Source organism: Megalobrama amblycephala, linkage group LG18, assembly GCF_018812025.1.
Source record: "Megalobrama amblycephala isolate DHTTF-2021 linkage group LG18, ASM1881202v1, whole genome shotgun sequence".
Lineage (NCBI taxonomy): Eukaryota > Metazoa > Chordata > Actinopteri > Cypriniformes > Xenocyprididae > Megalobrama > Megalobrama amblycephala.
In genome coordinates, this window is record NC_063061.1 from 9,442,589 (window position 1) to 9,467,477 (window position 24,889).

Consider the following 24,889-nt stretch of genomic DNA (forward strand, 5'->3'; position numbering starts at 1 on the left):
TCACGACTTAGCAGAAATAAATGGGCCAAGTGTTCAAAGAGTAACAAGGCACTGCTCACTGGGCAGAAAGTGAGTGGAGAGCACTTTTCCTACCTCCTCTTTCTCTCTCGCGCTGTGTCTTTGGCTCACATACTCCTCTATATTGGTCTCTACACACATTCTTTTCTTACTATCATCCATCCCCTCTGTCCAAACACCCCAAAGTGTTCTCAGAATATGGCTTTTAATTGTCTGAAACATGCATGCAATTAAATCCTGTCATCATTTATTTGCCTACATACTGTTCCAAACTTGTATGCCGTTCTTTCTTCCGTAGAACATAAAAGGAGATGTTTTGCAGAATGTCCAAGCTGCTCTTTTCCATATAATGAAAGTAAATGTGAAACGAGACTGTCAGGCCTTCAAAATGTCACGAAAATACCATAAAAGTAGTCAAGAGTCTGTGCATTTTATTGCAAGCCTTCTGAAGTCATGTGATAGCTTTGTATGAACAGTCCAAAAGACATTATTTGCTAAAATTCTTCCCTATTATTATTTAAGTAATAGTTATTTAAATAGTTATTTAAAATTGGTGCATAAAAACACATTGATGGAAAACGCCATTAGTTATTTGGATTCTGGAGTATATTTATGGCAGGATTATTACCATTAGCTAAAACTAAGAATATTAAAACAAAAACAAAAAAGAAGTATCAATCAATAAAGCTGAAATAAAAGTGAAATAAAACATTTCAAAAAATTTATATAAAAACAAAAACAAATAAGAAATAAAATAAGTTTAAGTTGTAAAACTAAAATTATTAAATGGAAATAATAAAACTAAAACGTAAACTGAATTAAAAATAAATTAAACTAATAATAAAAAAAAACATTACCAATTTTTAAAATTTAACAAAATGTACAAAATTTAAAAATTTGCTTTTTGTCATTTTTATGCTTTCATTGTATGAACATTATGCAAAATAGTTCCTTTTTTGTTCCATGGGGGGAAATAAAATTGGAGAAAATGACGACAGAATTTGCATTTTTGAGTGAACTATCCCTTTAACTTTCATATGTAATAATAATAATAATAATGACAAAAACAAATAATAATAATAATAATAATAATAATAATTTACAGTACATAATTTAATTTTGATTTAATTCCTGATTTAATTGGATTGTAAAATGTTTTATCAGCATTAAAGTTGTTTTAGGTGTCATTACATTTTAAAGGTGCCCTAGAATCAAAAATTGAATTTACCTCGGCATAGTTGAATAACAAGAGTTCAGTACATGGAAATGACATACACTGAGTTTCAAACTCCATTGCTTCCTCCTACTTATGTAAATCTCATTTGTTTAAAAAATAAAAACAGGTGAATTTCAACATAACACTGACTGTTACGTAACAGTCGGGATCATTAATATGTACGCCCCCCAATATTTGCATATGCCAGCCCATGTTCAAGGCATTACACAAGCCAGTATTAACGTCTGGAGCAGCACAGCTGAATCATCAGACTAGGTAAGCAAGCAAGAACAACAGCGAAAAATGGCAGATGGAGCGATAATAACTGACAGGGAGCGCGAGATTTAAAGGGGCCGCAGCCTGAATCGGTGCATAGTTAATGATGCCCCAAAATAGGCAGTTAAAAAAATTAATTAAAAAAAAATCTATGGCGTATTTTGAGCTGAAACTTCACAGGGACACCTTAGACTTATATTACATCTTGTGAAAGAACATTCTAGGGCACCTTTAATCAAAAAAATACGATCAGCAAAATGCAGGGATTGTTACTTAAAGGGTTAGTTCACCCAAAAATGAAAATTCTGTCATTAATTACTCACCCTCATGTCGTTCCACACCCATGAGACCTTCGTTCATCTTTGGAACACAAATTAAGATATTTTTCATAAAATCTGATGACTCAGTGAGGCCTCCATTGCCAGCAAGACAATTAACACTTTCAATGCCCAGAAAGCTACTAAACACATATTTAAAACAGTTCATGTCTTACGGGTGTGGAACGACATGAGGGTGAGTAATAAATGACAGAATTTTCATTTTTGGGTTAACTAACCCTTTAACATGGTCCATTTTTGTCTCCAAATGCATAATTCTCAACCTCAGCATGCTGCTGCTAAATAAACCAAGTGTTAATAAGTAAAAAAAAATTAAGTAAAAGTCAATGTAAATATTAATGTAGGTATAAAAGCTGCAATTTGTGACTCCATTTGAGCAGTGCCATACTCTACACGTTTTTATTGACCTCACATTAACTGTGGTTGTGTGATCTGTGCAGAGCATTTGATAAGGATATGATAAAACTCCACAGGAAAAAAAAATAATAATATCAAGGTCCACCTTTCACAACTGACTGCCCAGACTGTTTCTGAGAAACAGCACTTCGCCTTATATTAATATTAATAATGACGATCAAAGTTCACATGAACCATCCTGCTCCTGTTCAAACAAACTGGTTTAGTGCAGTCTGGAGGTGTGGTAATGTAAACCATGATTATGTTTATTAGTTCATAAAACCTGATAAACTCATTTATTACTTTCACTCTTCAAATGTCTAATTCTTCAAGGGATGCATTATACGGATGTGAATGCAGAAAAAAGCCCTGCGAGCGCATACAGCGGTGTACGGTGTAAAACCTTGTTTAAATGTGTAGAAGGAACGGATTGTGTTGATTAGTGTGAAAGTGAGCTGCTGTAAACCCTCGGGCATCATACCTGAAAACATCCTCACAAACATCTTCGGACAGCAATATTAGCGTGTCTTTCTCCTCCCTGATACGAGTGTGTGTGAGTGTGTGTGTGTGTAGGTGTGTGTGCACACTCTTCAAACTGTTGTTGATCTAGATTAGTTGAGATGCAGCCGAAGGCATCAAACAAAGCAAAAGAGAGAGAAAACAAAATAGGTGTTATAATTTTCCTTTAGGAGGACATTTGAGGTGGAATTTCATTAAAGGGGTCATGACATGAGAAATCTAATTTGCCTTGATCTACCTTGATAAGAGGTCTTTGTACCATTAAAACATCCTGCAAGTTTCAGAGCTTAAAATGTCCTTCTTATTATAAACAAAGCCTTTATTTAAACAAGCCCCAAAAACAGCTCTTTTCAATGTTGTGGGATTTGTGATGTCACACAGGCAAATACACTTGCATATGACTGCCTCCAGAGCAAGAAACCGATAAATAGTTATACATCATTGGAGCATTGGCCCCACCCACTGGAGAGCGCTGCCGCGTCACGTCAAAAGCAAATATAACCTATTATAATCACTGACACTGTCTACACCGGATGGATACAGTATACAGATATACAGAGGTGTACAGACGTATCCACGTGCTGTCGACAACAGGACAAATGGAAGAGACTTTAGAAGGATATCAGCGTCAGGGACAAGTGGATGGTTTAGTTTTAATGCCTTCATGGATCGCTGACTGCGGATTGTTTTGGAGGCACAGTGTAATAAAGAGTTTGCAAAGAAACTTTTGTTGACCGATGACCATTTCGTTCCTTCGATTTGCTAAATTGTGCACACAAATAACTATTTAGTTCCCTCAATTTGCTAAATCGTGTGCACGATTTACTATTTCGTTCCCTCGATTCGATAAAACGTGTGCACGATTTACTATTTCGTCCCCTCGATTCGCTAAAACGTGCGCACGATTTACTATTTCGTTCCCTCAATTCGCTAAATCGTGCACACAATTTACTATTTCGTTCCTTCGATTCGATAAAATGTGCGCACAATTTACTATTTTGTTCCCTCGATTCGCTAAAATGTGCACACGATTTACTATTTCGTTCCCTCGATTTACTAAAACGTGGCCACAATTTACTATTTTGTTCCCTAGATTTTCTATATCGTGCGCGCGATTTACTATTTCGTTCCCTCAATTCGCTAAAACGTGCACATGATTTACTATTTTGTTCCCTCGATTCGCTAAAATGTGCGCACAATTTACTACTTTGTTCCCTCGATTTACTAAAACGTGGCCACAATTTACCATTTTGTTCCCTAGATTTGCTATATCGTGCACACGATTTACTATTTCATTCCCTCGATTTGCTAAAATGTGCGCACAATTTACTATTTCGTTCCCTCGATTCGCTAAAACATGCGCATGATTTACTATTTCGTTCCCTCGATTCGCTAAAACGTGCGCATGATTTACTATTTCGTTCCCTCGATTCGCTAAAACGTGCGCATGATTTACTATTTCGTTCCCTCGATTCGCTAAAACGTGCGCATGATTTACTATTTCGTTCCCTCAATTCGCTAAAATGTAAAATTTCTCAGGGCTCCGTAGGGGGGCTATAAGACTCTGATGTTGAATGACAAAATAACCTTTCATAAAATTCATACACTACACAGTTGAGCACATAATGCATAGAATAACTGCATAGAGTATAGTGCATCATTTGGGATGCAACTTCTGTGTGGCTGTTAGGTGGTGTTAAGTCAAAAGATCTCTAGATGTGACTCACTGTAAACCTAAGAGGTTTTTTTTAATCTGGCAGGCAAAAAATCATAAGTAAGTTCCTCTCCTCTCCTCACCTCGCCTCCACAAGCAACATGATTTGAGGTATCATTCATGTGGAAGGGATGGAATATGTAGCATAAATTTAGTCATTTCTTTTTAGTCAGAAATTTGTATCAGTTTTGTTTTTAACCCTCAAGCTATATGCTAAAAACAAAACGTGCTATGCTAAAGGCAAAAAGGCTTTCAAAGCAAAATGTATTCGTACTAACTTTTAGGCTAATTTAGTGCAAAGTAGACAAATAAATATGCAACACCTATGTCTTTACAACAGCGAAGTGCTCGTTTGCTTAACATCCCAAATTTGGTGCTAGCGCTAATGGCTTAGCCTCGTTAACATGGTTAATTGCAGAGGCGCAGAGGTATGACCTCCCTCACATTTCAAAGGAAGACTGAAGCAGGGTCGTTAAAGACAGACCACCCAATTCTCTCTTCAGACCCACAGGCGTTTATTTTCCCACAAGACAGCAAACCTAGAGAGTCCAGGCTTCAACAAACAACGGTTTACCTTGACTAGCATGTGTTAAGTGTTCCACAAAACCCTTAACCTCTTTTTAACTGTTGCCCCGTGGTGAAGTAGAGTCAATCACTTCTCCCACACTTCTTCTCTCTCTCTCTCTCTCTCTGTAGTCAAGGCTTTTTGATGGCCTAATCAAGAAAGCTACACTTTTTTATATAAATATGTATTAGCGAAGGGAATTACTTCAAGATTACGACTGAACTCTGAATGTCGATGCATTTGCCCTTCCTTGAGCATCTTTTGTTCATGGAAATGCATGAGAGGCTGTATTGATTATAATCAATAATTTTCTGTAGCACAAGTGTGAGGTTTGGATTAAAAACAAAAGATAAGGCAAACTTCAGTGTTTCCTGGAGTTTGCTCTTTCTGAATAAGAGAAAAAAAAAAAAATTACAGTGTATAGTCTTAAAATGTGTGTGTGTGTTTGTGTGTGTGTAATAACATCAGTTAATCTTAGAATTCATTATTTTTTCATTTTTTTTCTTCAAATGTATACTTTGCTTATAACATCAGATATTTTACAAATAACAAATTTTATAACTAAGGAAAATATATATAAAACCCTTTAATAGTGGTAGAGTATGTGTCACACACACACATATATATATATATATATATATATATATATATATATATATATATATATATATATATATGTGTGTGTGTTTACACGTTAGGTCAGTAGGCAGAGAGTAGGTGGTCTTTTGTGGCTGTTCAAATGCCTGCCTGCCTGTCTGCCAAAAAAAAAAAAAAAAAATTAGATTATATATATATATATATATATATATATATATATATATATATATACACACACACACACACACACACACACAACATTTCTACAGAACAGAAAAACACCAAATGAGATCTATTTCAGTTGTAATGAGATTAAATAGAGAGCAAATAGACTTTGTTCTTATCAGATTTTTCAGGAAAAAAACCCCCAAGTGATCTTACATTCAGTGTCAGTTTTTCAGAAGAGGTAAGGAAGGCTGAGCCTTCTCAAAAACGTTCTACTACATTACTAAAGTGATGAAAAACTAAAAATATTACAATTTTAATTAAATTATTACTAGCTTGAATTTACCTACTAATGTGCATAACTTTGATGCATGTATTGCGTATAAAAATGAGTAAAGACGTAAGATATAAAAGTTAAAAATTAGGTCTCTAAGACTGGGTAGTTCCTGCTTAACTACAGTACAAAAAAGGAAACAATAGAGCAACTATAACCATCTTCAAGAAGTGTGAGGCAGAGAAAGAGAAAGTGGGGGGTTTCGAGTCTGTCCAAATGAGTTTAATATGATTGATGAGATCTCCTTCCCGCTCTTTCTCTCTCCATCTGAGAACGCTCACTTCCGTCATGAGCTGGTACTGGAGCAGCCCTCCCACTGAAGGCAAGGTGCATCCAAGAGCCGAAACAATAGTGACAGGCAGGCCGGCCGGGGGTTTGCTCGTAGGATTAGCTCCAATAGCCATAATAAATGAAACAAGAGGACCCAAATGAAAACAGTTGGGCGCTGACTGGCGGAGGGGCTGATGGGAAGTGGCAGCTCTGCCGGCCCCCGGGCGCCGAATTAGTTTTGCCACTCGATAATTTGACTGATCCACTCCAGTGGCCGGAGAAAGCCAGAGAAAAAGGGAGTGAGAGAGACAGAAAGAGGGATAAGTAGGAAGTGAAAGGAAAAGGCTGATATAGTAGTTCACTGCACCTGTTGAACTGCCTTCACTATCTCTCTCTAACACTTAAAGCATTTAGAGCCTCTTGTACGGCTGTTTCTGTGCTCTTGAACAGCATGATGGGAAGGGTCTAGGGTGTGTCTTCTATGACATGAACCAGTAGAAAGGCCGGACGATTCGATCTAAAATCTAATTTTTTTTTAAATGGCCACGAAACTGTATTTGTTTAATTAAATCTAAAATTAGATTAGAGAACTGAAAAAAAAAAGTTTAGCTAATATAGTGTAAAGAGAGTGTAAAATATTATTGTTGTTAATAATAATTAATAACAATAATACTTATAATAATAAGTTACAATAATAAAACAACCAATTGATATCAAAATTAATAAATAATTATAATTATTTAAATTAACCAGTGTTATTTTAGTATTACTTATGTTTTTATTTATATATTTTCATTTTTTTTATTAGTAAAATAAAATAGTATTTTATGTACCTTTATTTTTTTTTTCAATTTAGTTTTTGTACTTCAACTAGGGATGTGCAACGATTAACTGCCATTAATTGTTTGCAAAATAAAAGTCTGTGTTTATGTAATATGTGTGTTCTGTGTATAATAATTATGTATATATAAATACACACACATACATGTATAAATTTAATAAATATATGCATGTTTTAATAAATATATATATTTTATATTACATATAAATATTAATATTTTATATATACAGTACAGTCCAAAAGTTTGGAACCACTACGATTTTTAATGTTTTTAAAAGAAGTTTCGTCTGCTCACCAAGGCTACATTTATTGAATTAAAAATACAGTAAAAAACAGTAATATTGTGAAATATTATTACAATTTAAAATAACTGTGTACTATTTAAATATATTTGACAAAGTAATTTATTCCTGTGATGCAAAGCTGAATTTTCAGCATCGTTACTCCAGTCTTCAGTGTCACATGATCCTTCAGAAATCATTCTAATATGCTGATTTGCTGCTCAAGAAACATTTATGATTATTTTCAATGTTGAAAACAGTTGTGTACTTTTTTTTTCAGGATTCCTTGATGAATAGAAAGTTCAAAAGAACAGCATTTATCTGAAATACAAAGCTTCTGTAGCATTATACACTACCGTTCAAAAGTTTGGGGTCAGTAAGAATTTTTATTTTTATTTTTTTGAAAAGAAATTAAAGAAATGAATACTTTTATTCAGCAAGGATGCATTAAATCAATCAAAAGTGGCAGTAAAGACATTTATAATGTTACAAAAGATTAGATTTCAGATAAACACTGTTCTTTTGAACTTTCTATTCATCAAATAATCCTGAACAAAAATATTGTACACAAATATTTTGTACAATTGTACACATTAAATGTTTCTTGAGCAGCAGATCAGCATATTAGAATGATTTCTGAAGGATCATGTGACTGAAGACTGGAGTAATGATGCTGAAAATTCAGCTTTGCCATCACAGGAATAAATTACTTTGTGAAATATATTCAAATAGAAAACAGTTATTTTAAATTGTAATAATATTTCACAATTTACTGTTTTTTACTGTATTTTTAATTAAATAAATGTAGCCTTGGTGAGCAGACGAAACTTCTTTTAAAAACATTAAAAATCTTAGTGGTTCCAAACTTTTGGACTGTACTGTAAATCTAACATTTTTCTTAAATATATACATTTATGTTTCTGTATTTATATATACACATAATTTTTAGACACAGAACACACACATATATTACGTAAACACAGACTTTTATTTTGCAAACAATTAATTGCGAACTTCAACAAACATTTTATTTCAGTTAGTTGGTTTATTTCAGTAGTTTAAGTTTAATCTAATATTTATATTTTATTTCAGTTTCATTCATTTTTAATAGTTTTAGTTAACAATAACAAAACTGATTTTAACTCCATCATATGTATGTGTATATGGTGATTTTGTGTATATAGTAAGTAAACAACATTGCGACAGCAAGAGAAATGGCTACTTCCCTGGCCAGTGTACTTACTACTGAACTATGAAGACAGACCCTAGTTGTGGACATGAGCACAATACAGCGGCTTTCCCTCAGGATCTGACACATGTAAGAGCAAAATAGTTTTGTAAAGCAGTTTGTCTGAGGCCCTGTTTACACCTGGTATTAAGATGCGTTTTAGTTGATCAGATCACAAGTAGACGACATTGAGTACAGGTGTAAACACAGTCTAAAACTTGTCCACTTTCAACCACTTCCAGAGGTAGTCAAAAAGAGGTAGCTCATGTGGTCAAACGCATCGGAACGGCCACAAAAGACCACCTACTCTCCACCTAATGACCTAACGCGTAAACTTTACGGGAAGCACGCTAGCCAGACAGGATTTAAACTTTGCTCCTGCTCTCTGTGTGTTTTTCCATCATCTCCTTTCATCAAGCTTATTTCGTCCATTAAATCAAAAGATCTGAAAAAGCCCACACATTTACCCACTCCTAGACCCTCCCCGTGAAGAAATCAGGATAGAAGTGGTTGAAATTGGACAAAAGAGACGTATTAAAACACCAGATGTAAACGGGTATCTCTTGTACTTGTGTCAAAAAACACATGGACCTGAGAGCGACCAAAGAGCAGTAGAGCAGAGAGCCTGTCAACAAACTGTCTACAGTGTCTTGATCTCAGTTTAGACACAAGACAACTTCTTCTTAACCATTTCATCTTTAGACTTTTGTCTATAAGCTACACAACAAAAGCAAGAAATGATGAGCTTACATGTCTCATGAACAAAGCAAGTTCAAGAGTCTACGTGAAAGAGAAAGCGGTGAGTCTCTCCGCGTCTCCCTCGGCATGCTGGTGCCGCACTTGAAGGCTAACCTTTGTGTAACCTTTCTGAACGTTGAAAGCATGTTTCACCACTGAGTTATTAATTTGGACAAGGTCACCCTTTTATTCATTTTAATACCAGATTAACGAAGTCAGATCTTGAACTTTGATGTTAAATAAAAAAAAAAAAAGTGCAGATGAGGGCAAAGTCGAGGACAGCGTGTAAAAATTAGCGTGACTTTATCGATGTGCTATTGACGTTCTCTCTTTTTTCTTCTCTTTTTTTTATACAAAGGGAAGAAGTGTCAGCGCGGCCGATACCTGGCTAACTAGCAGCGTAAGCACTAAAATAGGCATTTACATACTGCACTGTCAAAATTAATAAAGCTCGCTGTGGGATGCTGAGACTCTTTGTTTTTTTGTTGGCCCTTTTTTGTTTGAGTGTGTGTGTGTCTATATTGAAATTCTGTATTAGCTGTCCAGAGAGTAAGTGTGTGTGTGTGTGTGTGTGTGTGTGTGTGTGTGTGTGTGTGTGTGTGTGTGTGTGTGTGTGTGTGTGTGTGTGTGTGATGATGCCCTTCACATGGAGAACAGTAACTATTTCTGGTAAGCACAAGCTCATTTAGCTGCAGGTGCCCTGATGAGTAATTAACATGGACATATTATTCATACAACCTCACGATGCTCGATTCTCTGCTTATAAACACTTTATTAGCACACAAAGAAAAAAATCATTAAAAAACTTTGGCATACATATGCATACCCATATACACACACATGTTATATATATATATCAAACAATTAATTGCATCCAAAATAAAAGTGTGTGTTTACATAATGTGTGTGTACTGTGTATATTTATGCACTGTATATATAAAATACACCCACATATATGTATATATTTAAGAAATATTTATATATATTTATATATATATATATATATATATATATATATATATATATATATATATATATATATATATATATATACACACACATACACTCTCTATATATTTTTCATACATAATTGATATTATATATAAATATAATAAATATTTAATATGTTTGTTAAATATATACATGCATGTGTGTGTGTATTTATATGTTTACACACACATTATATAAACTCAAATTTTTATTTTGGATGCGATTAATCACGATTAATCATTTCACAGCATACACACACACACACACACACACACACACACACAGTATTGTGTGATGCAATGTGAGATGTAATCAGTTACTTTTTTCAAGTAATGAGTAAAGAAACATTACTTTTAAATTTACAACTAAATGTCTTGAGTTACTTTTTCAAATAAGTAACGCAAGTTACTTTACCATTTATTAAATATTATAAATATTACGCAAACCTGCAATAATTAAATATGTTAAATAACAGAAATATACTTAATGTATTTAATCTCACTTTATTAACCAATGACCTTCGATGATCCAATTCAACAATACTAACAAGCAAAAATGACTTTAGAGAAACATCACATTTGTGTTTCTTTTTTTCTTTTTTGTATTGCTGAAGTAAGAGTGTTAAACTTGCTTATCTTTCATCGTATTCTTCATCTATTCCAGAATGGCAGCACAGCTGAAAGGTTTGTTTGAGCTGCGCCCTCTGCTGTACAGGTGTGAATTTGCATTTCTTTCAGCCTGAATCTGGATTTACACTTTCGCCTGGCTCCACACCGCGAGCCTCCACTGACTGCGCGCGCACCTCCCCAAACGGACGAGGCGTTTATACTCGACGCGCTCGCCGTTGTTCTATTCCTTGAAACGACAGGGGGCGACTTGGATAAACTGTTCTCTAGATCAGCAGTAAGCAGTGGTGAGAAGAAGAAAGGTACATGTGACGATGTTTATTCTAGTTTACACTTCAACAAAACCACACTGCAAAAAGAATCGTGTAAAACACAGTAAACCTTGAGATTATTACTTGTGACATTAGAACAAAATATATGGATATGAGAACATGTATACAACTAAATTAACAATCTCTTAAATATTTTCTAATTTCACTAAACATTTTCATTTAGTTTTTATTAAACATGGACCATTATTTTGCGGATTATTTATGGTATTGTTGGCACAATTTGTAAATGTTAAACGATTAATTTAGACACGAAAACTGGGTGCTGGTGTGGTGAGATGTACATACTCGGACAGATTTGCCTCGCGTTCGTGCATTTTCAGGATGCGGAGCTGCGCAGAAAGACACAAAATGTGAAGTGCACACAGCCACACGATATGACGTTGCGCGCTCAACACACACTTCCTCCAACGCGCCGATGACATCACTTTTGCCGCGCGCACCCAAGCAAACTTGCGGACGCGTTGAGTATAAACAAAGTCTATAGAATAACACAAGACGTGTCACTCGTGTTGTTTTGAATGGGAGAAAGTGTAACGCGCAATATGGCGGAATAAGTCCCGCCTTCTAAATAAGAGCCAATCGCCGACTGGTAAAGTCTTCACGTCACTTCAGCGGCCGTTAGAATCACCGGTTTCTATAGAAACAGTCAGACGTGCACCTCCGAAGAGACGCGCATTAGCTTGATCCAGCCTGAAAAATACTGTTTTTTTGTCATGATTCGAGCATTTAGAAACTAAATTTATGAGCTGGTTGTTGTTAGATTTCATTGTTGATTTCAAATATGAAATTTAATGGTAAGGTTGGCGAACAGTTTTGGAGAATTTGATATTTCCCCATTCACAGAGATTGCATGATGCCCAGGATGCCCGAGAGGCGTTTCAAAGATGGCCGCCGAGTGAAATGACTTGTCTTAAAGGGACTTTGGTATAAATCAGCCTTGAGGCTTATTCATTTCACTTTTGTTTGTTTTTTTAAAGGTTTTTTTTGTTGTTGTTTTTGTCATTTTTAAAAAACAAACAAGCAAGCCCAACTGAGGAAAAGTATTGCAAAAGTAACGCAACCCATTACTTTTTATGAAAAGTAACTAATTAACGCATTAGTTCGTTTTTTAGGGAAAAACGCAATATTATAATGCATTACTTTTAAAAGTAACTTTCCCCAATATGTACATGCATAATTGAAAAACTGTAATTTTGTGAACATTTTTAAATAGAAAGTTCAAAAGAATAGCATTTATTGAAATACGGATATTAATTTATGTATGATATATATATAGAGAGAGAGGGGTAGCGGGCAGACAACTTCAGGTTTCCACCTACATAATCTTTCATCCTGAGGCATTTGACTGAAATTTGTCACTCCAAGGCTTCACAAAGACGACATCATTTATTTGGGATTAACAAATGTGTATCATTCCCCAGAACTAATCCCAATTTTGTAATCTCTGACACACGCAGATTGACTTGTGCTCACATAAGAGGTTTTGGATACGAGTGTAGGATTGATCTTAAGGTGGGTCTTAATGTGTTGCCGGCGGCGCTAGCACACTCGAACAACACACATACGCTTAGACGTTCGTCCTGAACGTGAGTCATTGGCTCCAAACTGTCAATCAAGTCCCCTTTGCTAATTAAGTGGCTAATTATAGAGTTAACGCTGCCGAGCGGTGCAGTGATAAGGAGGCCAGCAGCTGACAAACAGACAGATGAGTATCATATCGCTTGAGTTCTGTAGGTGGACGTCTCAATAGCTATTAATTCTTCAATAAAGACAGATGAAGTTCACAGATGCATTTAACAGCCCTTATAAAAATATACGATAATTTCCATGAAAAAAGTTGCAGTAGTTCTTTGTCCAAATCTTTGACATTTCGTTTCATTTCACTTTTTTGCGTCAACTAATACTACACTTAAAATAAATGGTTGCATTGATGGATCCACAACAAATACTACTTACACTATAGTTCTTGTAGCAAAAGTTTCATGAAAGAGTGTTTTACTTCTTGTCGCTATGATTTTACAATAAATACAACAGCTGTGTTGTTCCTGTAGTGAAACCATAGTTCATTTTTTACAACAAATACCACAGTAAAACTCTGGTTTTTGTAGTAAAATCAAAGTAAATTTTAGTTTACGGCTGTGGTTACTATGGCTTTTAGCACAAATGCATTAGTTACACTACAATTGCTGAGGCAAACCCATGGCTAATTTTCATAAAAATCTGTGATTATATTTTCGTATGGGTTTCATTGTAGCACAACTGCTACAACTGCTATTTCACCACTTTACCATGGTAAAAATTTGTCAAGGCAACTAAAAGTTTCAACATGCTTTCTGTCAGAGATGATAACATAGCCTACATAATGCACGTGAGTAACAAATTTGTTCTTCACTCGATGAAATTGGCAATAGATGAAGTGTTAAAATGAGTGATGTTGAGACGAATCCCTGTAGTCGTTCAATTTGACTCTCATATGCTGATGTAATATATATTATAAACCTGACAGGTGATTTTTATAAAATGTAGTTTGATCACTATCTTCTCAGTTGTTTAAAAGATTAAGGCAATTATCAAAGTTTGACAAAATGTTTAATCTTCCAATAAAAGATACATTTTTACATGATTTGTTACATTTAATTAGCCCTTAGCAGATTTTTGACTCTTATTCTCTCACCTCTGGTGTGATACCAGACAATATCTTCACATGTGGAGTAGTGATAAGTGAGGACAAACTGTTTAAAGAAGAAAAAAAGTGATAAACGCATATCGTCCTTTCGCTTCAGCTGAGTAGATCAATGCAGGAAGTGCTGGAGAAGTAATGGGAAGCCATAAGAAGAGCAATGGAAATAAACACTTGAAGATCTTCTCCCGCGCAAGCCTCTCTTCGTCCCCGAGCCTGTGCGTGCTCTTGTAATTATGATGTCTCTGTGTTTTTGTTTTTTTTCCACAGGCTCTGCCTGCAATAATGAAGAGCTATTGAGACATCTCCTGCTAGTGTGTTTGAAGACAGGCAGATCACTGTGATCCAAAAAAAAAAAAAAATCATAGCCTTCATTAAATAGGGATTGAAGGCCACCCACCTATGCACCTGGGGGCAGATGGAGGAGTGTGTGTGTGTGTGTGTGTGTGTGTGTGTGTGTGTGTGTTTGACAGGAGGACAAAATGAGATTATAAAAACAGGGAAAGTATGAATGTGGTGCAATGAACATTACTAAATATTACACTTATATATATAAATAATAGGCAGGAAATAAATGTAATTTTACTGTAAAATACTGTAAAACTGATGATTATTATATTATCAGTATGAAGGTGTGCATTACCTTATAATTCACAGTGAAAGTCTATTTTTCATTCAACAATAAAAATACTAATGCAATATCAACTTACACTCTAAAAAATGCTGGGTTAAAAACAACCCAAGTTGGGTTGAAAATGGACAAACCCAGCAATTGGGTTGTTTTAACCCAGCGGTAGGGTTAAATGTTTGTCCAACCTGCTGGGTAGTTTTATTTAACTCAACTATTGTTTAAAAATGACTGTATTGCTTAATTAAAATGAACCCAAAGTATGTTGGAAATGAACATTTATTAATGTTCAATGAATAATTATTAAACAATAAACATTTATTAAATTGCTTATTAATACATTTATATTAATAAACTATTAAACTATTAAATTTATATTAATAAAATATTAAAGCTTATTAATAAACATTCACCTTTTGTCTATTATTGTTGCCTCTAATTGCATCTGGTTTTTAATTTCACAACTATTTTGGGTTCATTTTAAGCTAGCCATATAGCAATTTTTAAACAATAGTTGGTTTAAATAAAACTACCCAGCAGGTTGGGCAAACATTTAACCCAACCGCTGGGTTAAAACAACCCAATCGCTGGGTTTGTCCATTTTCAACCCAACTTGGGTTGTTTTTAACCCAGCATTTTTTAGAGTGTACAATATCAATATACATTTTTTGGTTGTTTATCAGTATATTTCAATAAGAAAAAACACTGAAGTTAGCTCAGTTGTTCAAGTATATTAATACATTCCAATTATATATTCAGTTATGAACTTTATATAGTAATGCCTGAAGTATAGAAATTGACTGTATTACACTGAATTTCTAGCATCTTTCTGGTAAATTTTACAGGTCTCTGCATATCAAGCTGTGATATGAAATCAAGAAAGTCTGCATTTCACTTACAGTTAACAACTTTGAGTAAAACACATCAACAAATACTTCTATACCCTAAATTTTGATCACAAATGTAACCTGTGGGATCAAATTATACAGTTCTGCCAAGACTGTACAGATATCACCTTTGTCAGATATCAAAAAAGATGTTAAAAAGTCACAGACGTGCTAATGACTTTTTTCCTGACACCAAAAAAAAAAAAACATTTGCAAATTACTAGCTTAATTTGTGTTCAACTGTGGATTTTTTTTTCAGCTGACTTGTCAATTGACTGCCATATGTTAAATCTGCACGACTGTGCCACTTCAAGATGCGCGGTGACTCCTTACAACGTTTTACAACCCCAACAAAAGTACAAAATTCAGGTGGGTGTTGCAGTATGCACTCTTATAAAGTGTGCACATGAATCACAGGTTTAACCAAACATAAACGCACAGTGGTTCTCGCTGATATCTATATTCCTGGCAGCACAAAGCTCTCGTCTCACACAGTTTGAAAGGCTTAACGTTCATTAGGATGCAGGAGACGGGCTGCGCTGGCCCATATGTCACTAAACAGATCTCCATGTTTTATTTATCCTAGCTCTTTTCCTACACACACACACACACACACACACACACACACACACACACACACACTCAGAGAGAGAGACAGAGTTAACCCCTCCAGTCAGAGTGCAACACAAGTGGCCGGCTCTAAAACAGACGAGGGAAGAGAATCCCTCAAAGAGGTCACAGTGCTTATTTTGAGTGGCAGTGCTTGAATTTGCAGTAAATTTGTCAGTTTTCAGTTTCAAATGAATTCCACATTGATAAAATCAAAGTCTTTCTTTTTGTTTTTCTTTTAAGAACTCTTAAATTAGAAACATGTCACATTACAGAAGTAAAACGGGTTGTGAACGGTTACCGCCAAGTCGGTAAATGTTCGTTTTCAGCTTTTCGATAAATTCTGGATTGATAAAATCAAGTTCTGTCCTATATATTTTTCTATTAATCTCATTTAACTTAGAATCCCAAACCCAAAATGGGTCGCAAACTGCAAATTCACATTGACTTTTAGTCTGACCAGTTGACTCCTTTTTGAAATATAAAGCTTCAGCTTCAAATTGATTGATAAAAATCAAGTTTTTTTGTCTTTGTTTTTACAGACACAAGTAAAATGGCTTGTAAATTGCACAATTATATATTGACCTTTAGTCCAACCAATCGACTACTTTCTATTCCCTGACTAGCCAACTACATAACAACATACGACAACGAGACTCAAGTTGCTCGAAAAAGAAGATGTCTTGTGCGTGCGAGAGTGCTTACAGGTGCATGACGGAGCCAGCGGCAGTCTTAAATACTCCTGCGCTGAGTGCGGTGTGTGTTTCTGCACATGTGTGTGAGTGAGTTTAGGGAGGGGGGCAACAGAAGGGGGGATAAACAGATGGAGAAACTGCTCCCCAAAGGGACATGTCATTCATCAAAGTCACCAGCTAGGCCTGCAATTGTTTTCACCCACAGAGAAAGAGAGAGACGGAGTGTGTGTGTGTGTGTGTGTGTGTGTGTGTGTGTGTGTGTGTGTGAGGTTTGTGTAAGAGACGCTTTCTACAAGTGTGTATGTATGAGATCGAAGGCCGGGGACGTGTGTGTGGGAATGTGTGAGTTTGTTTGAGAGAGAGCGTTCAAGTGTCCTTTCGCTGACATTTCGTATCAGTGCCGCCCATCAGTTATCTGTTATCAGTGGTGGGCCCAGACTCGAACCCAAAACAGGCGGTGAGTTGGGAAGTCAGTGAAAGTCAAACTACCCATGCGTATGGTCAACTATGTATATAAGGATTTGTTTTTGGTAACACTTTACAATAAGCTTTCATTTGTTAACTACACTAGTAAATATGAACAAACACTAAACAATACTTTTGTATTATACTATGAATTTTTACTAAAAAACATGAAGATTAATAAATGCTGTAAAAATATATGGCTCATTTTAAGTTCATATTAGCTAATGCATTAACTAATGTTAATGAAAATGACCTTATTGTAAAGTGTTGCAGATTTTTTATTTTATTTTATTTATTTATTTATTTATCTTTTCAGATTTTTTTGCCACAATGCCAGGGTGCTCTAAGGGTGTGTCCACACTTGGCAGGTTCGGTTCGATTAAAATGAACCCTGGTGTGATTGCTCTGTTAGTGCGGTTCATTTGATTAAAGGATTAGTTCACTTCAAAATGAAAATTTCCTGATAATTTACTCACCCCCATGTCATTGAAGATGTTTATGTCTTTCTTTCTTCAGTCGAAAAGATATTAAGGTTTTTGATGAAAACATTCCAGGATTTTTCTCCATATAGTGGACTTCACTAGGGTTCAATTGGTTAAATGTCCAAATGTCAGTTTCAGTGCAGCTTCAAAGAGCTCTACATGATCCCAGACGAGGAATAAGGGTCTTATCTAGCGAAACAATCGGTCATTTTCTAAAAAAAAAAAAAAATATATATATATATATATATATATATATATATATATATATATATATATATATATATATATATATATACACACTTTTTAACCACAAATGCTCATCTTGCACTGCTCTGCGATGTGCCACGCATTACGTAATCACATTGGAAAGCTCACGTGTGACTTAGGCAGAAGTACCAATCCAGTGTTTACAAAGCAAACGTACAAAGACCAAGTCAGTTTTGAAGTTAGAGGAGAAAATTTTCCAACATGATTACGTAATGCGTGGCGCAATGTAGAGCTAGTGCAAGATGAGCATTTGTGGTTAAAAAGTTTATACTTTTTTTATACTGGTGCGCTTTGAATGAAATATGGATGCAACACGGACCAAAGACATGTAAACGAACCAAAAACAGGACATGAGGTCACAAAATTTGGCCCTAAAAAGGACATAATGCTCATGCATACCTGTTTTTTCTCGTCATAGTCGCGATGTAGCCAATCATAGTTCGGTAGCACCAGAACTGCGTCTCCTCGCAGGAGATCTTCATTTGCGTGTGTGACGGAGGGATTCCTGTAGTTGTTTTGACTGCTTTACACATTTTATAAACTTTTCACGAGTTCTCAGCTGGTCAAAATAGCATCATATGTAGGCTACACACATACAGCGAGAGCATTTAGCCCAGCACACAGCATTGTTTTGGATGTTCGGTAAGTTCCGTCATGAAATATACATCATAAAAGCCAACCAAAATCCATATCCCAAAGCCTAAACGTTTGGTATCTTTAGGTTCAGTGTTAAAAATGCCATTGTGAATGCTAAGCGGACCAGGACTTAATGTTTGTTTACCAAAGGAACCAAGCGAACCGAAATATGTGAACACACCCTAAGTGGTTGCCAGGGTGTTGCTAGGGTGTGGCTTATTGGTCCAAATTAAACTTTCAAAGGAATATTTCAGTTCAATACAAGTTAAGCTCAATGGACAGCAATTGTTGCATATTGTTGATTACCAAAAAAAATATTTTTAGCTTGTCTCTCTTTAACACTCTGAGGTCTAAAAACGCGCCGGCGCGTTTTGCAGGTTTTTTTTCACATTGCAGCAAAACAGACTTAAAATACTCTGTCATTTGTTGTCATAGAGACATAAGTAATGCATCAATTGAAACTATAGAATATTTCCTTTTATTTGTATACACTCAGAGTAAAAACAAAATGTTGTGCTTTTTGTAAAATAAAGAAAACTAACATGATGCGTGATCTCTCATCTCCCTCTGAACGAAGTCCAATCTGATAGTTCTCAGAAAATGAAGTGTAACTTAGTGAATACTAATCACAAAAAATTCATACTTATGTCTAACAAAACGTTGAAATGTCAGGTTTTAAATCGTGCAAGTCAAATCGAAAACAAACATTCTGTGTTTATGTAATCTGTATGAAAAGAGAGCCATGTCAGAAGTCCGTGATTCAGCTCATTACCCACTAATGCGGCCACGCCCACGGAGCCAGCGCTATTCACAGGCAAATTCAGAGACAACACATGCATTCATCATCTCAATCGTGTATTTATTGCCTTGAAAATTGTTTATCTGGATGAAAAGCCATGGTTAGCGATCTCTGGAAGACATGCAGTAAATTCCTGTTTGTTTTCTTCTATTGATAAGTTTTAAGTGAGTTTTTGTTTCTTTAGCGCCCTCCGGCTGTAGTATGAATTGGTAAACACCATTCATGGAATATCGTCTTCTTCTTAGGTGAATTTGTGGACTAAAATGCACAGAGCGCCCTCCAGCTGCAGTATGAATTGCAAACACCAGCGCTCATAGAGATAACAATGAATATTAAATAAAAAAATAACTCCTCTGTATAGAAAATTGACATAAACATATGAGAATCCTATATTTCTCCAAATGTGCATGCTTTTAAACTAAAAGCCTATATTCAGACTCTTTGCATCACAGAAATACATTATATTTTAAAGTATAATATAAAACCATTATTTATATTGTAATAACATTTTTCTGTATGTTTCATATACCATGATGAGGTTGAGACATCACAGAAGTTTTTTTTCACAGCCTACCTGACTGAAATGCCTCATTAATATGCAAGTCTTTTCAGGTCATTACTATTCAATTCTTTTGTCTTCACAGGTGAGAATGAGCCATTATTCATGGAGATTCACGCCTCCTCGCATACCGTGTTTCTTGGCAAAAAGTGTCTTACAAAAACTAAATCAGTATATTGTTATAAATGAAAGAGTAGTCAGCATAATTTTTACATAATTTTGAAGCAAAAACTCTAGTCTACAACCTTCAATACCCAAAAGTCTTGTGAACACAGATTTAATATACTTTTATTGGCCTTATATCAGTGACTTAAGTTTTTTGTTTTTTCAGTAACCACGCATAAACGTTATTCCTTCAAAAACACAAACATGTACACACATGTTCCTCACATATTATGGTAGCCTAGTTTGTGCTGAATACAGTGTAATGACACTTTTGTCATTTATATGTTTATGAACAACTGAAAAAAGCACAAATGTCAGGGCATGTCAAAACTTCTCCAGGCCCCAAATCAGCCTCAGACTCCAGAGGGTTAAAAAAAAAAAAAAAAAAAAAAAAATTGGTTTCAGTGATGCAATTACAATTGAGATAAATTGGACCAATCTGTTAAAATACTCACTATTTCAATAAAACAGCCACAAGATGTTAATTGTATGTTTGGATGATTTTACTAATCTTTTCTGTGTAAATTTATATTCAACTTTAATCACTTTCTTTCACCTTTAATCAACTTTACAGCTCAAATAATAGCCAAGAATCATCAAAAAATTGGCCCCATTAACTTCCATTTTAAGTGCTTCACTGTAACCTCGATTTCTGCTTAAAAAAAAACAAAAAAACAAAGTAGAAATTATTTTTGTGGAAATAAACTTAATATAATTAACTGGGCCTAATTCAAACTAAGCCCAAAATAAGTCTTCCAGATATGGCTTGTGCTTGATGAAAATCACAAGTTTGATCTCTTAGAAAAGTAATAGCATACCTCTTCTCAATAAGCTGCAGGGTTTTAGCCATCATTCATGTCAAGCACAAACAACGCAAGTTATTCTAATGTCTTGTACATATGAGTTGTATATCAGCTCTCGTTCTCTCTCTCCTCTGCTCAAGTGCCACAGGCTTATAATGTTTCTGTCAACAGCAATTCAGGAAACCAAATGCAAAAACAAACCCCACAACAACACCTGGTTGACTCGCACCCCCCTACTGCATTCAGACTGGAAACACAGCAGAGGGCTTCGAGAAAACAGAAAAACGCTTCATTTCTCCAGAGACGTCCTTCTCTGGCTGTTTTTCTCTCTCTAAGGGTGAGGGTGAGCATTGATATCCTCCGCCGAGCGCCGTATCAGCCGAACCGCCACTTTGTTCTGCCTAATTATGGCGTTAGCAGGAAATAACAGCACAAATTGCTGCTAATAATTAAATGACAAGTCTGATCAGAATCTGCTGATGTGTTAGTAACACCCTAGAAAGTGACGATAGTTACGATGCCTCAAATGTATTACTAAAAACTAATGTGATGTACTGATGTATGGGCACACATTCAAAATAGTTTATTGAGTTTAGGTTAGGAAAAAAAATATATATATAATATATATATATATATATATATATATATATATATATATATATATATATATATATATATATATATATAGTTAATAAAATTATATCAAATAAAGTAATTTAATTGTATGATATAATTAATTCATTATAAATACACACTTGAATAATTACTGACTATAATAAGGACAACTGTAATTAGAATCCATACTAGATTAATATTACAACCAATACTAATTACATTCATTTTTACCTCATTACAAGGTTGCAAATCCAGTCATTTGCTGTGAAAGATCTCAAATTTAGTCATCTTTGATAACTGTGGCCCATTTAACAAGATAATATTTTCAGCTATTATATATTACCATGAATACTTCATCTCAATGGAAGGGCTTTATAAAATACTACATAAAAGGTTTAGATGATTCATAGGAATTGTAAAATGTTTAAGCAGCTTGACTTGACTTTCTATTTGTATTGGAATATGCACGAGTAAATGAAGAAATGCAAGTGGAAAGGAGTGATCGTTTGCTATAAACAATCAGAGTAAGTTCAGCTACTCAAGTTTCATAAATGTTGACACTACTGTCATGGAGAATCGACGGAGGCATCCTGACATACATGTGGAGGACAGTTCCTGTACGGATTCATGCACGGAACTACATCAAGAAGACCCAAGGGATTTGAGACACAACCGGATAGGAATCCAAAATAAAAACGTTAGTTCATTTAACACATTTAAAAGGGTAAATGATACCAGTAACTATACCATCTGAAAGAAATATATATATTTAAAAGTTACACAACTAGTCAATTATTTGGAATTTGAAGGAAGTCTCTTCTGCTCACCAAGGCTGCATCTATTTGAGCAAATACAGTAATATTGTGAAATATTATTACAATTTAAAATGCAAATTAATAAAAATATAACATGTAATTTATTCCTGTGATCAAAGCTGAATTTTCAGCATCATCACTCCAGTCTTCAGTGTCACATGATCCTTCAGATATCATCTTATATGCTGATTTGCTGCTCAAGAAACATTTCTGATAATCATCAATGTTGAAAACAGTTGCGCTGATTAATATTTTTGTGGAAACTGTAATACTCTACCATTAAAAAGATTAAAAAAAGAAAATAAATGAATAGTTTTATTCAGCAAGGATGCGTTAAATTGATCAAATATGATTTTAATGTTACCAAGGTTACCATTTTTAAATAAACTATGCCCTTTTGAACGTTCTATTCATCAAAGAATCCTGAAAAAATAAAGTACAACCACAAAACTCTTGAGCAGCACAACTGTTTTCATCATTGATAGTAATAAGAAATGTTTCTTGAGCATAAATCAGCATATCAGAATGATTTCTGAAGGATCATGTGACACTGAAGACTGGAGTAATGATGCTGAAAATTCAGCTTTGATCACAGGAATAAATTACACTTTAAAATATATTAAAACAGAAAACAGTTCTGTAACAATATTCATAATATTACTGTTTTTACTGTATTTTGATCAAATAAATGCAGTCTTGAACATCCTAATGATTCCCAACTTTTATCTGGTAGTGTTAGTTTAAATGAAATATGATTGTTAGAAATGTGACAGTAAATCCATCTTTGCTAAATTCAAACTAAACCTAAATGAAATGTAACCAATTAAATAAATAAATGAATCACCTGTGAATAAGTAATTCACCTAGTTTTATGATTGTTCAGGTTACGTGAGAATGGTTTTTATGAAAGATTCACACAAAAATTTGAGTTACACTTTATTTTAAGGTGTCTTTGTTACACTGTGATTATACATTTAAGTACTGAGTACTTACTATAGGGTTAGGGTTTGTTTTAGGGTTAGTTGCCTGTAATTATGCATAATTTATAGTTATTATTATCATAACTACATGTAACATATGTAACAATGACACTGTAAAATGCCATTGTGAATGCTAAGTGTTTCATGAATGAGGCCCATAATGCGAATGTCCCTATTAACTAACGTCGCTCTCAAATCGCATCACATCCTGCAAAGTCAGACGTTTGTTGGAGTTGGGGACGGCAAGATGAGCAGAGGGATTGAGAGAAATGTGGATGCACATTTTAAAGAGCTCCTTCCCCCCCTGGAGCAGGCCGGCAGAAATAACAACAGAGTCATCTAAAATCAATCAGCGGGGCCGGCTAACGGACTGCTCCGGCTACTCCGTGCTGCGCGGATCGATACACGCGCTGGCCATTGTGAGAGCTAAATTGCCACTACCATCAGCAATTTAGAGAACTGGAGCTAAAAAGCAAGGAGAGGAACGACGGCAGCGGACATGACGTTAACCGAGACGCACGTGTGGTTCAGTCGAAAATATAAATACGCAAACAAACACGCGGGTTAGGTTAGGCCCGGTGGTTTGGGATTTGGTCTAAAAGCGATCAAACAATACCTCTGAAACGGATTGTATTCCAAAGGAAGGAAAGATGAAAGAGGGATGACGAGAGAGAAAGAGAGAAAGCAAATGCGTGCACAGGAAAAAAGCAAAGAGGCTACAGAAATCCAATAGTTTAACCTCTGTTTGAGACGCAGTGGTGGCCAGTGAAGGACAGAGGGGGAAAATCAATACGAGCTGATTTGCAGAAGGTGGAAGAGTGGGAGGAGGAGGAGGAGAGCCGGAGAGATGGGAAAAGAGACCGACAGCACAGATAAAAATAAAAAGAAATCCAGATTACACAGAAGAAGAAGAAGGAAAAACGTTCCTATACGTGGGTTTTACACACTGGTGTCCGTCTGAGCGTGTCGTTCATTGACGGGGGAGGCGGGTATTTTTAGGTCTTCCAGGTGGGGGAGCGAGAGGTGGTCTTACCTGTCGGGGAGAGCAGACTCGGAGAGAGCAGCCCGTGAACGCTGTGAGGAAGCAGACGAGAGCTGTCCTGCATCGCCACGCCGAGAGAACGCTTGGGAGGACGGCCGGGCCGAGAACTGGAGAGAAAAAACAGACAACACGGGTTTCATTGACATGAGATTTTTTTCAAGTAGTAAATAAAATAAAGATTATTGGAGTATGTTTTACAAGAAAATACTATTTCGGTATTTCTACGTCAAAATTTCACATTTAATTCAATGCATTACTTTGCGATTCTTTGTAATTAGCAATTTCTGAGTGAAAATATTCCCTTTTTTTCAGTGTACA

General features: G+C 35.3%; 1 protein-coding gene across 4 annotated transcripts in view; it reads right to left on the minus strand.

The window, feature by feature from the left end:
- Positions 1 to 24,889, minus strand: part of dacha (dachshund a) — a 201,530-nt gene that overhangs the window by 80,761 nt on the left and 95,880 nt on the right. For all 4 annotated transcript variants that reach the window (XM_048165579.1, XM_048165578.1, XM_048165577.1 and 1 more), the window contains exon 2: positions 24,563 to 24,678. In XM_048165579.1, the coding sequence (XP_048021536.1) occupies positions 24,563 to 24,678 (116 nt within the window). The remainder of the gene's footprint in view (positions 1 to 24,562; positions 24,679 to 24,889) is intronic.